This window comes from Armigeres subalbatus, unplaced genomic scaffold (assembly GCF_024139115.2).
Source record: "Armigeres subalbatus isolate Guangzhou_Male unplaced genomic scaffold, GZ_Asu_2 Contig819, whole genome shotgun sequence".
Lineage (NCBI taxonomy): Eukaryota > Metazoa > Arthropoda > Insecta > Diptera > Culicidae > Armigeres > Armigeres subalbatus.
In genome coordinates, this window is record NW_026943611.1 from 42,413 (window position 1) to 59,082 (window position 16,670).

Below are 16,670 nucleotides of genomic sequence, written 5' to 3' on the forward strand. Positions count from 1 at the left end.
TTTATTTTAAATTTTTGTACCAAATTTAGTTCTCAAACAATAATATAATAATAATACTACAGCATGGAGACTATTTCAGGCAGATAGCTACTTTCTGTAAGTTGTACGAGTTGATTCAATTTTGTATTTCCTTAACTGCGCAAAGTATGGTGCGTGCACGGTAGGGAGAAAAAACAATATGCAAGCTTTCTCCACAAATTCCTTCGACAATTACTCCAGGCATTCTATCCGGGATTCTTCGGCAATGTCTTCAGGAATTCCACCATCAATTCCGCCGAGAGTTTCTTCAGAAAATGTTCCGGAATTTCTTCGAGAATTCCCCCCAGAAGTCCTTCGGGAATTCCACCGGCAATGCATCCGGGAGTTTCTCCGGGAATTCCTCCGGGAGTTCCACCAGTAGCTCTTCCAGCAAATCATTCAGGCTTTCAGGAAATTATTTAGGCTTTCTTCAGAAATTTGGCTGCTTGGCTTCCTACCGAAGTTCTTCCGATAGTTTCTCTGGGAGTTTCTCCGGGAGGTCCTCTAGGAATTAAGTGAGATTCTCAGGCAGTTATTTCGGGAATACCTCCAGTAGATTCACCGGCAGTTTCTACGAGAATTCCTCCGGGAGTTTCACCGGCAGAAAAATACCAGGAGGAGCTAATGCAGAAATTCCCAGATGAAATCCTGAAAATATTCCCAGATTAATTGCTGAAGAAATTACCGGATGGATTCTCAGGGGTTTGTTCTAAAGAAATTCCTGGAAGAACTTTTGGAAGATATCCTGGAGAAACTCTGGAAAGAATTCAAGGACAATTCCGCGGAAAAATCCCGGAGAAATTCCTGAAGGAATTCGTGGAGAAGTACCCGAAGGAATTCCCGGAAAAATACCTGGAAGAATTTTGCGGGGAAAAATTGAATGAGTTCTAAGACGAGTTAAGTAATTCCATTTATTTCCACCAAATATTTCGATATCTTTGCAGATACGTATTTCAACCACAACTGTGTGCTCGTCTTCAGTGTCTCGTACTTGACTTGACTTGGACGAGACACTGAAGACGACCACACAGTTGTGGTCGAAATACGTATCTGCAAATATATCGAAATTATTGGTGGAATTAAATGGAATTACTTAACTCGTCTTAGAAGATTGAATACATTCCACTAAAAGAGCTTTAAATATTTTTTCTGTTGAATGAGTTTCTGGAGAAATTCCTAAAGAAATTTCTAGAGAAGCATTCTTGAAGGATTTTCTGAGCGAAATCGGAGGATTACCGTCATAAATTTGTGAAGAAACTTCTGGTGGTATTTTGGGAGGAAATTCCGTATGTATTCATGAAAGGAACTCTCGAATGCATTCCGAATAAGTGTCTAGAAGTAAAACTTGGAGAGAAGAAAAGAAATCTTTAAGAAATTTCCTCATGAATTTCATTAAAAAAAAATTGTTTGGGGGTTTCAAGATAAGGAGGAATTACAATTACATGAGAAGGATTTTCGAACGATTTTCAAAGGAGTTTGTGGATAGCCTTCCGGAAGAAGTTTCCAGGGGAGCTTCTAGAAGGATTTCAAGGAGAATTCTTGAGCCCGAAATGTTTCGAGTTGTTTTGAACTTTTATATATTATGGACCCTGGATACCCAAATAAATTTTTGGGAATCTTTTGAATTTCAACCACCTATTTCTGAATATGATTGGCTCGTAATGTGCACATGTTTTGTACCCGTTCAATCTTCCTACCATTTAGGGGGGGAACCCCCTGTCCCCTCCTGGCTACGCCCTTGGTCTTATCTCGTGCATTATAAAAATCACACTAGAAATAGTGTAGAAAGTTTTCATCTTTTATTGCAATATAGTCATTAGTGTATGAGGTCCATTGTTTTGTGATTGTGACTGGCCTTTTCAAATACCGTCGTCGGGGGTCAAATACTAAAGTAGGGTATCTGTTCCCATATTAATAAAAGCCCGTATATTAATCCCAACCGTCGATAAACCAAATAAAAAATCAATTTAATTACAATTTCTCACATCGTATGTACACAATAATGGATGGAACACATTCTTGAATGTTTGGAATATTATTCAAGATTTTGTTTAAGTAATGTTTTGATGCACAAGAATCAAATTATTAAAAGATAAAATTATAAAGCACTTTTATTTTCATTTTCCTACCTCTGAACTGTTGGTTTGATGCACTGCTCGATTGCTACTAGCAGATTCATCTGTTTTCACGCCGTTGTTTTCCACTCAATTTCAAGCTAACACAAATGTATCCTTTGAAAACTCACTTTACAACACATAAAGCACATCACATTTTCACTATAAACATAATTATATTTGAAAAACCAACGCGATTTCCTATAGTTTGATATAGGTTTATTTCGAACAACGTCTAAATTATCCTTGTCCGTATTTCAAACTGTTTACATGGCTTGCAGTACTCTCAAAGGTTGCCGACCTAGATTTTTATTTCAAAAATGCTTGAATGAACTTTCACTGTGAAATTCAACTTTTATGTTTGTAAAATAAGGTGTATCGAAAAGACAATCTATGACAAACATAAAATTAAACTGATAAGTTGAAAAACTACAACAAAAACTGCAATTTTGTAATTATATTTCAACTCAAATACAATTCGGCATTACTGCAATCATATAGTTACATGTACACACAAGTAATAGTGTGCGTATTTTATGTTGAAAACAGTATTATTGATATAGGTACAAGCATAGGATTAACAGTCTTCGCAAACCACAAACCGTTTTTCGACGTTCTTCTAGACGCGTCTTGTCATTTTACAAACCACAAACCTTTTCGGTCTTTTAGATGCGCCTTGTCATTTTGCAAACTAAAATATATCACTTTTCACAATTTAATCACTTGAATTCCTCATGAAACCTCATAAAATCAGCGATAGGATCTAAAAAGTAGACTGAAAGGATCACCAAAATGTGTGGCCCTAAATGGTCGGAACGAAATTATGACAGCGACTCTCCGTGAATGCGTGTGCACGCCGCGGAGATCTGACCAGGGGCCGGTAGTATAATCGAAATTTTACTAATAATATTTAGTAGAGTACACTGAAATCAAATTTCCATTATATTGTATGTGCATTGAACATATAGAAATAGGTATGCCTACCTTTATTCGGTTCTATGTGCGGCATTTAAATTCTGCAATCTTACATTCGTATCTAATAGCAAAGAAAATATAATATAACGGATATTCATTTACATCTTATTTGTTCTGCAGATAAAATTTATGTGCAACTACCTATAGTTAAATAATATCCAATCCCGCACATATAATTCAACAGTTCACAATGAAATTGAAAAGATATCAGATTCAAGAAAATGGCGGAGAAGATAGAATCAGTTCAACGCCAGTCTCATTAAATGTGAAATTGTATCAGAAGTTATTGTTTCCAGCATGCATTGTTTCGGTTGCAAAGGTAGGTAACGCCATTTTATTAATCAAAATATGGTTCCACAAAATTCTCTTTTAATTTTAGCACGAATGAAAATCGCAGAGCAAACAGCAAAGTCACCAGAGCAGAAACAAGTATAGGAGCTGGAGGCACAAATATGATTCCCACACGGAAGTTTTGCGAACGGAATCTGTTTTGGGATTTCCCTGGATGGCACTTGCATTTGGAGTGAACCATTTCTGTAGCACCCGGATTGGCACCTGTTCACCATCAAAGCAAATCGTCGCCACCAAACGATTCACCGACTCACCGATGTCCGCCGCTCGTTTTCTGCGTTTCACTAAGCCGAATGAGAAAGAAAAGGTTGAGCGATCAGATTGGCGGCTGCTCTGTAATACTTAGCCGAATTGGAACTGTATTTCGACGTACACAGCTTATTACACAGCAGACGCGATCTGTGTTGCTTAGGGTCTGTCTCATTTGGAGAATTAAACTGAAATTAAACTCAAAAGTGACATTTCAATAATTATCGAATAACCCTGCTGGCAGAGCAAGATTACTTTTGACAGATATCGAATCATTTTGCATCGATGTCTTATTGGAATTGCTGGGCAGCACCAGCCATTCTTATACCGGGTTATTTGCTAATTTTCGAACTGTCACTTTTAAGTTTAATTCTCCAAATGAGACAGACCCTTAGAACTCTTCTTCCGATCTGGTTGAGTGAAACGCTAAAAACAGTGGACACAGTAACCGAATCATAGTTTTTTCGTAAGAATACTTGAACTTCCGGCTGAATGATACTCAAGCGACAGGCGTAAATCAATAAACCGATCCGAACGCCATTCGAATGTGCAGAATTTTTTCTCTGAACATATTTTTAAAGGTTATGAATAAATTAAATAAATGCATGAAAATCAAAAATGAATGCTCTTTTTCGGCTTTCCATTCTATAGGAAAAAATGCAAATAATCGGGTTTGAAAAGGGAGTGCTGTCCGAACATCACTGTGCTAGCACATATAATTCATTGAAATCGACAAATAAATTACATTTGACCTGGCATTTATGTTGTGTATGCATTGCACATAAAATCGAAGAGTTCCGAAATTTCCAATTTTATGTGCACGAACAATATAATTTATGTGCAAAGCTTGATTGCAAAAATATATGTGCCTTGCACATAAATTTTAGATGGTATTTCAGCTCAGTGTAGCTTGTAACTTGTATTTTTCCGTTGCATAAAAATCTACAAGTATGAATTTACAAGTCTAATATTACAAGTAAACTGCACTAATAATATTAGAGGAATTTACAAGTAACTGTTGCATAAAGAAAATACAAGTAGGAATTATTACAGGGTTGTTACGGAGATCCTGAAATATTTTCCGCGCCAAATCCGCGCCGACTAAAATCAAATCCGCGCCATTTCCGCGCGACATGAAATCCATTTCCGCGGCAAATCCGCGCGATCCAGAGCTAAATTCTAAGCAAATACACGTTACATATCAATTTTTGTATAACAATTTATTGAGCGTCTTTTCTTCAAGTTCGTTTTTTGCAACATATGTTTGTATCAAAATGCTAATAGCACAGACAAACAGACATAACACTCGTCAAATTTTCATCGTTCACTGATTTACTGGTAAATTCAAATAATCATTAGTTGACCAATCGATCACTCGTGGCGCGCGCATCGGATTTGCTCTAGTTTGACGTTTGCTCACTACCGCCATCTGGTTCGTGATTTGCCCAACTAACTGAAATCAACAGATGCCGTTAGTGTTGAAATGACGATGAATTTGATGAGTGAATGTTCAATGTGTTATGTCTGTTTGTCTGTGCTAATAGGACTCATAAAACCGCGGTAAGTATTACAACCCTTCTAAATGGCCTTATTCACCACTAGAAGTACTGAATCTAAGGGAAAAAGAACTAAACAGTCAAAACTATTTGAATAAGCACCGCTTTTTGTTCCGTTTGTCAGTTTTTTTTTTTATACAATTTTATAGAATTCGGCACAAGATACGTTGATATACAAATGAATGTTGAGGCCAGATTTGACCATAATTGATTAAAGATAAACTTGGCCAAAACCGCAATTTCTTCTGAAGTAATTAATTATGCAACTTTCTTGTAGTTATTGATCACAAGACAAACATGCTGACATATTAAGGCGTTAGACAATGAAGCTCCGTTTTTAAAACAAAGCATCTGTAAAACAAATAATTGTATTAGTATCAAGAAACAAATAATACATCTTCTAAAAAAGTTGCTCAAGCTCCGTATATTTTTAAGTCAGACTCAAGCATAAATTCCTTCGGAATTTCCAGAGGAATATTTTCAGTAATTTCAGAAGAAATTTCTTTGGAAATCCGGCAGAATAATTTGCGTAACCTCCAACAGAAATTAGTCCGTTATTAGTCCTTCAATTCTTGTAACAAGCTTTTCTAAAAGTGCATGAAATTTTTTTGGGCATTCTTACTGGAATTTCATCTAAAAACTTCGAGAACTTTATTTATAGAAATTTATCAGGCGTGCGCAGATTCATCCTCAGGAAAATCTCGCGGAAATTTTCAGGGAAATGTTTGCAGAAATCCAACTGCTCTTGGATCTGCTGAAGTGTCTGAAGTTGCTCCAAAATTATCTGTGGAAATTTGTCCGATAACATCTGTGGGAATTCCTCCCAGTATTCTTACAAAAATTCCCCTGGGAAATTATTCTGCAATTCATTTGGGAATTTTGTCGTGAGTTCAAGTAAATTCTGCAAAAATAACCTGCGAAAAAACTTCAGAGCTTACTTGCAGAAATCCTCTACGGAAATCGCTTTAGAAATTCTTGCAGAAATTGATTAGTGACTTCCTGCGGAAAAACTCCCGGTGCAATTTTTGAGCATTTATTACAGAAATTTCTGTGATCATCGCTATAACCCTTTTGTAAATTCAAGGCGGCATTCTTTTGAAAAAATCCTGCAAAAACTATCATGCTATCATCCCAACTAACATTTAATGTCAATGTAAATGTTATTTCAACTCGTCTATACGGCTTCAAGCTGAATATGTGTGCTATACATATGATCAAGAACTTCTATTCAATGCTTTTACCAGCAAATCTGGCGAATCTATTCAGCTGTTTTTGACGTGTCTGCACAACTACTTTACAGCATGTTACACAATTTTTTCTCAATCTTTACTAAACCATTTAGTAAATAATATAATTCGCTTCAATGGCGCTTATTCAGATTTTTTGAATCTGTTAAATAAGTTTTATACAGCCATTGAATTCAATTTGATTAAATATTATTTGAGAGGAGAGTAAATTTCGGAAGTTTATTCAATGTTTTTTTTTGGGAAAACTCAAATATCAATTTTGTTGCTACGTAGATTCGAACTCCTGATCTCCTGATTCAATGGCCGCTGCTCTGTCATCACTGTCACTTTGACATATGTAAATAACAAAGAAAATTATGGATGTGCTTCTTCGCATACCCTATAGGTTGTTTTACTAACGCTATTTTCAAATTCATGCTGTATAAACGTTAGAAAGAGGCCTACATGCTGCTTTCAGCACATAAGTTTAAAAATTATGCTTTCAGCATTATTCCAACAATTATTCAAACATCTATCAGCATGTTCTGTTGGTAAACTTTTATGCATCATCAATCGCTGAAATTGTTTTTAGGCAACAATTTCTCGATCTGTGTAGATGCTACTCTGCTGCTAATCGTTTAACAGTAGTCGTCAACAGAAATATCGCTTCTAAATTGCTTGTTTTCTTACGCTACTGCTAGCATTAATGACAGCGCTTTGTCAGTTGCTATAAGAGCAGGTGAATACCATTGTAGCTGCATTACAGAAATCAATAGCTCATACACAGCTCCGGCAACAAAAATCAAATGTAAACATTGCGGTTTTGACGTTCCATACTGATAAGCTATTAAAAGAAGCAATATAAGGTTTACTTAAGGTGAAGGTGGGTTGAGTACCAAAACAAAGCTTTGAAAGTATTTGTACAATAAAAACTGTCATATACTGTAGTAGTATTGGTGTCGTATTAAAAAAAAACAAAGAATATTACTAGGGTGGTTCAAAAAACGACCCAGCACCACCACGCTCACTCGATTCCGTCCCATGCTCCGAGTGTCCTCCAAAAACCGATTTGAACAAAAAGTGGTTGAGCGCATGCCGGTTCAAGTTTGTATGAAAACTAGTATGGAAACTAAACCTTTTATTACACTGGCTACAGTGCCTCCCCTCCATACGCTGGCGAAAAGAGAACCCATATAGCTGAAAGCAACATTCCAGGGACTTTACTGAAAGAAAACCGCACAGCAGGAAAGATCCATTAATTACGTAAGGGGTCGTACACTTATTACGTAAGCAATTTTTCTGGGTTTTTCGACCCCCCCTCCTCCCTTGTAAGATTTTTTTCATACAAATGATTTTTTATTTATATGGATCGTAAGATATTGACCGACCCCCCCCCTCCCCCCATAAGTGCTTACGTAATATGTGTAAGTCCCCTAACGCAAAAATTGCATTTTATACCCCACTCACCCCCATGTCACACTTTTTGTATGAAGCATCTGCCACTGGTGCGATAGTGTAGACTAGACTAGACTAGCAGTATCTGCCCCTGGTGCGATAGATATCACAGACAAATTCTGGGTATTTTGTTGAATTGCACGTTTCACTGATGCCTTCTGAGAAGTTTAATTATCATGCTAAAGATTCGCAACCTCGATTAAAATCGACTCGCAACTATTGGAACTACCATTCAATATGGATTGTCTATGGAGCTGAAGCCCTTGAATATTTCATCCAGTCATATGGTCTCCCCCCTCGCCAGGGCCCAATGACGAAGCACCACAATCAGAATAATGTTACATTCAACCTCGCCATATAAACTGTCATACAAACCTGAAACGACTTGTGCACGGTAAGCCTCTATTCAAACCAGCCCAAACCATCGGATGACACCCAAATTATAAATCACAATCGACTGAGCGTGGTGGAGCAAAATTATTTTTTGAGCCACCCTAATTATTTGTTTGCTGCTGCCGGTGCCGTTGTTTACATTCGCTCCGCGATCAGTTTTTAATCGTTTTTTTCGGGCAAAAATAGCAGTTTATATTAGGTTTTCGGTTTAAACAAGTGACTGATTTCGAAAAGTGATGTTTAATTTGCATTCCATCAATACTTCGGGCTTCTCATGTGCGGAGAAGTGAGTGAAAACTTGATTTTTTCAGTGCCCTTTGAGAAGAAGTGAAGTGCAGTGATAAGCCCACCAAATCGCGAACGGCTAATAAATTGGCACGAAACTGCTGATTTATGATATTATTCGAACCGAAATGCATACGACTCTTTGGATAAACATGTTCATTATCACGGGAAGTGAATAAATATGCTGTGAGCAGGTTAGTAATTTGAATATTAAACTTTTGTTCGATGCTGTTCGATGCATTCGAATGTTGGTAGGAGAGGAGTGCGGGAGGTGTGGGGTTGACCCGTGGAGGGTCCGGTGCCATATTGGCGGCCATCGTGGTACTCTTCCAACTATGTCCTTAAACGTTGTGTAATCTTCAAAGATACAGAAGTTGCCTTAAAGCTTCGTTAGTTCATTTATAGCGCCATTACGCTATATTGTTAGTGCTATAACAACAGCGAAAACGTTTTCATTGTGAATGTTACTCACCGTAATGTGGGAAGTTGCTAACAAGCAACTCAGTTACATACATGAGCTCTTAACCGATAAGCTTTGTTGCTAATTCAGACAGAGCTGTTTTATGACTATATGAAAGCTGCATAAACGATAAAAGATTAAATATATTCGGCACACTGACTAGCTGATAGATATTTGGGTAATAGTCGAGTTGAAGTTTAAGGGATTATTTGCAGAGGCTTTTCTTTTATTCAGCATTGGCTGCTTTTATTCAAATAATATACAGCCAAAGGCTAGAAGTTGAAGCTTTTAGCACCAAAATTGTTAGTTGGGATGGTTCATCGTAAAAGAAATAACCAATCAGAAACTGACAAATATCTTGGAATTACAAAGAAGTTGACAAGATGAAAACGTATCTCTCATCATAACATTTGTTTAAAGAATGCTTGAGAGTGTAATGCATGCCATTAAATAAGGACTTAGACATATCCGAAAAATAATGTTAATAACCTTGAAACGTAAATTAAATTCTCAACAACATTTGCTAATGAAAATAAAGCCCATCTAGATAGACGTAGAACCAATTTTCCAATAAACATCCTTAGATTTAGCATTTTATTTATTAAATTTCCACCTAAAACTAAATCCGCGCGAAACCCTAAAATCGTTATGTAAATCCGCGCCAAATCCGCGAAAACCGCGAAATCCGCGAAAATCGCGAAATCCGCGAAAATCGCGAAATCCGCGTAGTCGTAACAACCCTGTATTAGCATTGGCTTGTAGTTCTTTTACAAGTATGAATGGTGCTGTAATTTAATTTACAAGTAGCTGTGAGAAGTAAATATGCATTGTTTTATTGGTTTTAATGACTTATCAAAGAAAGAAACTACTATGGTTACTATGGCATATAATCACGAGTAAGATCATTTTCTTCATATTTTATAAGGGTGTCCATACTGCCCCATGGGGGTGTCCAATCTGCCCCGCTACCTTCCCGAGAGTAGTGAAAAAATAACTATTACAAAAACGTCCTATTTGATTGAAATTGCCTTATTTTCAATACGATTCAAAACAGAACTGGTAGATAACGAGTAAAAGTATCATGTAATTGCTAGAAATATTGATTGAACCCTAGGGTGTCCATATTGTCCCTTGTTCCCCTATGCACTAGGGAAGTAAGAAGTGTTTTGGGGGATCGCGATGTGGTTATAGGCAGGCTTATGCCTTTCTTCGCTCGTCTGACATCAATCACGGTGTCTCTATGAGGAAATATTATTTTTCAAAAATCAGTATCTCTGAAATACCCACCACGCGAAAGTATATGATCTCCTCTTTCATATCGTGGGTAAACTAAAATGTTCTATCGGGGGATCTAGAACAATTTTTATTTTTTTCACTATTTTTGATGCAAATTTCATAGAAATCTCAAATGATAGCCGATTTAACCCCCCCAAAAATGTATGGAAAAATTACCCCCGATAGAACATTTTAAAAATGCACTTACGTGAAAGAGGAAAACCTATACTTTTGTGTAGTGAGTGTTTTAGAGATACTGATTTTTTGAAAATAAGCTTCTTCGGGCAAAGACACCGTGCAATGTCTAATATTAAATATAGGGGGGTCATTCCAAAGTTTCAGATTTGGGACCGTCACGAAAATACGTCAGGAAGTACGAGCCAATAATTCAGCCGTTTTACAACGGATTCTGCTGATTTTGGTAGCCATCCGGCATGAACATACATAAAATGTTGATGATCAAATTTTGCATCCACTATCGCACTATACGTAATTCTACGTTTAATATGCGGTCGTATCTTTGATACAACCCTCCACTTTTTTCTTGTCTCTGGCTTATTGTTCCGTGTACCTGTACCATGCAGCTCTGGCCATCCGAAAGATTCTGTCTGACGAACCACAACTCGAGCACGACGCTACGCTACAACTGAAAAATGAGTTGTTTTCGCTTAAAGCCGTACTTTGGCCCAATAATCCATATCTGAGTAAAAAGACTCTTCTAGCACTAGGTAATTTAACTCAATTCACGTAAAACATATTACACAAAGCTGGGTTTAGTTTACCCAAAGTTAACTTTATTCAACTCAAAATTGAGAGCATATGAACTTATTCCAATTTGGGTTATTGTACTGAGCAATCCTAATTCAGGGCATGCATCTTGCTCTATTTTTTTTACAACAAACATGAGAAAGAAAGGAAAAATTACAAAAAAATCTGTCTAAAATTGTATGGGATAGGTATTCTAATCAATAAAATAAAATTGAACCTCAATTTTGGGAAGATTTATATGTCAAACAAGTTTTACTGTAATCCAAACCCGTATGAGTCCCACAATACCCTTAAATTGAAATCTGCTTCAAAAACACGTGTCAAACGAATTTAGCGAAATTAGAATTTTCATGGAGGATACGCTCACGTAACGTATAAATCAAATTAAAACCCATGCCAATCCCAAAATTCGCCTATAAAAATGACGTAAAAAGCGACTTCAGTGTGCAAATTGGCTTAGTCAAGGATACCAATATGTACCACGAAGCAGGATTGAACACGAATCAATAAATTAATAAAGAGAAGGATAATTCATGTGCCGGCAAAATTAGCAAACAAATCGTTCACCTCTGCATTTACAGTGAACTGTCAGGTGAATTTAGACAGGTAAATGAACCTGACAGACTTGTCATTTCAACCTTACTAATAATACTTACTTGATACTTGATGGGCTACAGCTCTTCGATGAACCTACGCCGAATGGAGTATCCTTCTCCACTGGACTCGATCCTGGGCTAATCGCTTCCAGTCGCCCTGAACATTGAGCGCCCTCAGGTCCTCTTCAACTGCAAAAAGCCATTGTGTACGCGGCCTTCCACGAAGCCTGCGGCCTTACTAATAATACAAGTACATACTAATATTATTAGTTGGCAGAACATTATAGAGCTGTGCAGGAGTTCATCAAATTCACCTAATGGATTTTGACACTTAAGCGGGGTATTAACACGAACAAAAGTTTTGCGTTCATTTAAGACCCGCTCAAACGTCACAATTTCTTAGGGGAGTTCATTTTGCGTTGGTCTATTATGCGACACAAATTACAAGTAGGGAAATTGTACCAGTTTTGGCCATGTTTTCCTAATTTGGCCAGTTTTTGGCATAGCTTAGCTTAGCTTGATTGGCTGTACCCATCGTAGTTGCTAGTCGTGATTGGCCGAGAAACAACAAATAATGTACAGCTCACCAATTGAATAGTTTTCTCATGACTAGAAAGCTATTCTCATTCGAAGTTTCTTTTAATTCAAGACCAATAACGATGCGTCAGGATCAGTCAATTAGGATAAGGGGAGGAAAATTAGTTCGTCACTCATTGCTACAAGAGACCGAGGAATCCTCTGCATCTCCATGAGCACACTGGAAAGGAATAGTATGTTAAATATCTTGGCTGTGCATGTGCAGCACATGTTTCGAAATGAACAAATGAATATAAAATTTGCGAAAAAGAATCCACGTGCCTTGGAGGGAATCGAACCCTCAACCTCCTACTCTCTAGATAGGCTTGATAACACCTACACAACAATACCACTAAAAGGTCACATTTGCGGAAAAGCCATCAGAATCCGAGTACCAAGTGCTTTGCTGTTGTATATCCACAGTCAAGCGAGCCCACTTTTTTTTATTATTCGAGAAACATCACACTATGCCCCAGCCATGGGCTGGGCGGATTTGTATCACACTGTGTGATGATACAAAAATGGAAAAGCAACGTGTGTCTTAGATATTTTCCCGAAGACTGATTTGATATCTTAACTACTTCGCCATGACTTACACACGCACTGCACAACGCTTGCTCGATGGTTACTGTAAACTATTGATGATAGCCCATGTTTCGTCCGGTGCAAAACGCAATACGTGCGCATTAGCCACCGAAGACCAAATAGATATTTTATTATTTTCCCGACGAAAAAAACACGCACTGCACTTAGGGGCCGTAACTAATTACGTAAGCACTCATGGGGGGAGGGGGGTTCAGCCATTTTCTTACGCTCCATATAAATAAAAATGGAGTGTGGGAAAAATCCTACATGGGGAGAGGGGGGGGGTGAAAAACCCTGAAAAATTGCTTACGTCATTAGAGTACGGTCCGTTACTTGCTCGATGGCTACTCACTTTGGCCAGTTTCTCGTATAACTCAAAAAGTAAAGCAATTTTGATGCCTTTATTAGCTCTAACAGGAGATATCCCTTATCTTTCTTCACTGTTGAAACTGATCGATATTTTTTAGAAAATATGCATTTTTCATGGTTGGCCAAATTAGGCACTAAGGTGGCCAAAACCGGTACACTTCCCTTACTGGTATTTTTTTAACTCGTAACTTGTAGCTAATATTATTAGCCTTATTATGTTACAGGGCCCTAGAGGAAGAGTCATGGCTTGCTGCTCGCCGATTGACACCCTGGGGGAGTGAAACTATAAACACACGCTGAAGGCATTTTACTCAAACCACAATTACCTGAGAGACGTGTTTTTTTAAATCTTAGAAGAAATGTGCTAACTAGTCTCAAAGCTTTCTTTCACAAAATATAAAGCGTTCAAAATTAGATTCAAAACTATTTGAACTATTTATCTATTTAATGTGTTTTTGAATGGCGCTTCAGTCCACTGCTGTCGGCAAATTTGGCCGGACAGGAACTGCACTTGTACGGTTTTTCACCACTGTGGACACGCCGATGAATAATCAACTTACCGGACGAGTAGAATCCCTTGTCACATTCCGTACAGCGGAAAGGTCTTTCGTTGCTGTGTGCTCGATAGTGCACTGTTCGTGAATAGTGCGTCCGGAATCGTTTCGGACACTCCGAACATGCATAAGGTCGCTCGCCCGTATGGTACCGAATGTGGTTTTTTAGGTTACCACTTTCGGCGAATCCTAAAATCAATTGCATTTGTTGTAATAAAATAAAATGAAAACTTGAATGGTATAATAGCAATGCCGCGACACCAATATTGCGTGAATTGTATTCGAACATTCTATACACAGTGTATGTACTCGTCTTCCTCAGATTGGTAATTCAACATTTCTGCTGACCAGTAAACTCCAGAGCCCAACGCTCGTTAAAGTGTTAAAAAAGAGATGTAGCTATGTAAATATTAATTCGATTACCTTTTCCACATTGAGGACATAAATATGGTTTGGCCCCGACGTGGGTTCTCTCGTGTGCTGTCAAATTTCCGCGCTGGTGAAATCTCATCTCACAGTATTGGCACTTGTAGCGTTTCACTGCCGAATGGATTCTTATGTGACTGCGCAAACCAACCTTGTCCTTGAATGTACCCTGACAATGCGGACACTTGTACGGTTTCGGCTCAGACATGTGCTGAGTTTCGTGTTCATACTTTGCAGCGGGAACATTGAACTCCTGAAAGCAGTACTCGCACATGAGATTATGAACCGTTGGAAGTGTGGCCAATGCGCCTGGACTTTGCTGTTCGCCACACTCGTCGGTAGATTCAGCCGTCGGATGGCAAACTTTCATGTGTCTATGTAGAAACTGAAGCTTCTCGAATGTTTTACCACATACCTCGCAGCGGATTGATTGGGATTCATCCGACACGGAGCCAGCATCTTGTGTTCCATCAAACGCTTCATAAGAGCTCGGTTCAATATCATTTGTGTAATTCGCTACGTTTGGTTCACTTGATCGAACCGGTAGAATATCACGTAGCGTTACTTTCTTGTCGTTAGTCTCGTCCTCTTCTAGTAACTCCGCGTCGCGATCTTGGTGCTCTTCTCTTTCAGCATCCGAAATATCTGGCCGAATAACCAAATGCTCCTCGAGAATGTCTGTGTCGGAAATTGTAGTGGAAATTTCTGAGTTCCGAACAATTTCCGTTTTCGGTGAAATAACTTCAACTGTCTGTTGAACTAGCGTGTCTGATTTTTGGTCTTCGTCTTCGGATCGAGGCCTCAACGTTGAAGGTCGACTAACTCGAAGAATATTGTTCTGAATGCATTTTTGTTTAAAGAGATGAGCTGCTTTCATATCATCATAGCAGGGAATGCAGAGAAAGTCTCCATGTTCAACCTATTGGGAAACGTAATTGAGGATGTGTGTACAAGCTTTGGATTAATAGGACGTATACCTCGATTCCGGTGACGGAAGTGAACATTTGATCCAGCCCATTAGGGTGCTGATAGATGGCTACCATGCCGGAACCTCGAGTTCGGCATGCCACACACAACGCACTAGTCATGGAAAACAAATTTTTAATTCAACACGGCAAATAACGATAAAACTAATTAAAAATTTCCATTGAATAAAAAATATAAAATGTTTTTGCATACACGCAAGGTTTGTTTTGAATACATTTTGACAGTTTTTCTTCAAAATCATAACAGTCAGCTGCATGTACACCAGATTTAGGGTAAAGGTTGGTATCGTGTTCAAAAGAAATTCCTTTTTCTATCCCAATCCCATGTTAAATTCCGTTTACTGAATCGGAAAAGTAAAAAGTTGAAAAGAAATTTCTTCAACAGTATCCACCTGAAAAGAACAAAAATCAAAAAGGGAATTTGTAAGGTTCCCACGCAAACTAATGGGAGATGTCACTTTACTTTCGGAAAAATAGTCTGCTCGATTATTCCGCAAGTAAAAGTGACATTTTGCTCCGTGCAGATCAGTTGTCAAAATTCCGCTTGGTAATATTGAACAAAATTCCGTAACCTCTCTACTTTTTAAGTGGATACTGGGCTTAACGGAATGATTTATTTTCTCCAGAGTCTATTATATAGAGTTGCGCAAAGAGGATCTTCTTACTCTTATTCTGAATGATGCTCTTGTTATTATGTTGAAAACTTTCATTTTTGTTCAACCCTTCAAGTGACTTCACGGGAGTGATCACTTCTAATCCTTTTTAATTCGATAACCAAAGTCACCTACAGCGTGCAAACACGTGAGTTTCTTGTTGCAACTTTATTGGGGGGTGTATTGAAGTTTTTTGAAGCTGTTTCTAGAACAAATCTAATACATTTCAATTCATGAGTTTTAATTCGCCATAATAAACATCAGGCGATAACAATACTTCCGCTTTACCAACAAGCATTTGTTTACTTTGCTCGATAGGTAGACGGTTTGACAGTTCAATAGGTAGATTTGGCTTCACTCTTTGCGTAACTCTATTTATAATAGACTCTGATTTTCTCCATTTACTCACCTTACCGACAAAAATGTTAACTATTTCTATTGCTCAGTTAAACTTATTTTGTAACTTTTAAGGGCTCTAACAATTTGAATATGGAAAACAAAACAGGGGCATGTGAGAACTGGCTTTTAATTTTCGCAAAAATGTTAATAATAATGGTTTTTTTTTGGGAAGGTGCGGACTTATGGGCCAAACACAATGGAAACGTTTGGGTGCGTTTTGACAGTTTTCCCATGGGAAAACTGTCAAAACGCACGCAAACGTATCAATTGTGTTTGACCCATTAGTTAAATAATAATCTATAGATGAAGCATTGATTGAGCAAATATAAAAATTTGTCGGAAAAATTTATTCTTTTTCCCGCATAATAAAAAACAACATGTTATATGGTCAGAATCATTAT

At 37.8% G+C, this 16,670-nt stretch overlaps 1 protein-coding gene and 1 long non-coding RNA gene across 2 annotated transcripts; one reads left to right on the plus strand and one right to left on the minus strand.

Moving 5' to 3' along the window:
* Window positions 1-2,976: 2,976 nt before the first annotated feature.
* Window positions 2,977-4,330, plus strand: LOC134204681 (uncharacterized). The gene is made up of 3 exons (XR_009977937.1): window positions 2,977-3,106; window positions 3,228-3,426; window positions 3,487-4,330. It is a non-coding gene; the product is annotated as an uncharacterized LOC134204681 (long non-coding RNA).
* A 9,332-nt stretch (window positions 4,331-13,662) lies between these two features.
* LOC134204688 (zinc finger protein 502-like) lies at window positions 13,663-15,460 on the minus strand. Its single transcript, XM_062679467.1, has 3 exons — window positions 15,209-15,460; window positions 14,229-15,150; window positions 13,663-13,994 (listed from the first exon to the last, which is right to left on the minus strand). The coding sequence occupies exons 1-3, from the start codon at window positions 15,317-15,319 to the stop codon at window positions 13,696-13,698; spliced, it is 1,332 nt and encodes a 443-aa protein (XP_062535451.1). The 5' UTR covers window positions 15,320-15,460; the 3' UTR covers window positions 13,663-13,695.
* Window positions 15,461-16,670: the final 1,210 nt, after the last annotated feature.

What these genes read in the sequence shown, in the direction of transcription:
- LOC134204688 (XM_062679467.1), bottom strand. Translation starts at nt 15,319, where the DNA reads ATGACTAGTGCGTTGTGTGTGGCATGCCGAACTCGAGGTTCCGGCATG. An exon ending in CTTCCGTCACCGGAATCGAG is followed by an intron (nt 15,151 to 15,208) that starts GTATACGTCCTA and finishes GTTTCCCAATAG; the next exon opens with GTTGAACATGGAGACTTTCT. An exon ending in ATGTCCTCAATGTGGAAAAG is followed by an intron (nt 13,995 to 14,228) that starts GTAATCGAATTA and finishes AATTGATTTTAG; the next exon opens with GATTCGCCGAAAGTGGTAAC.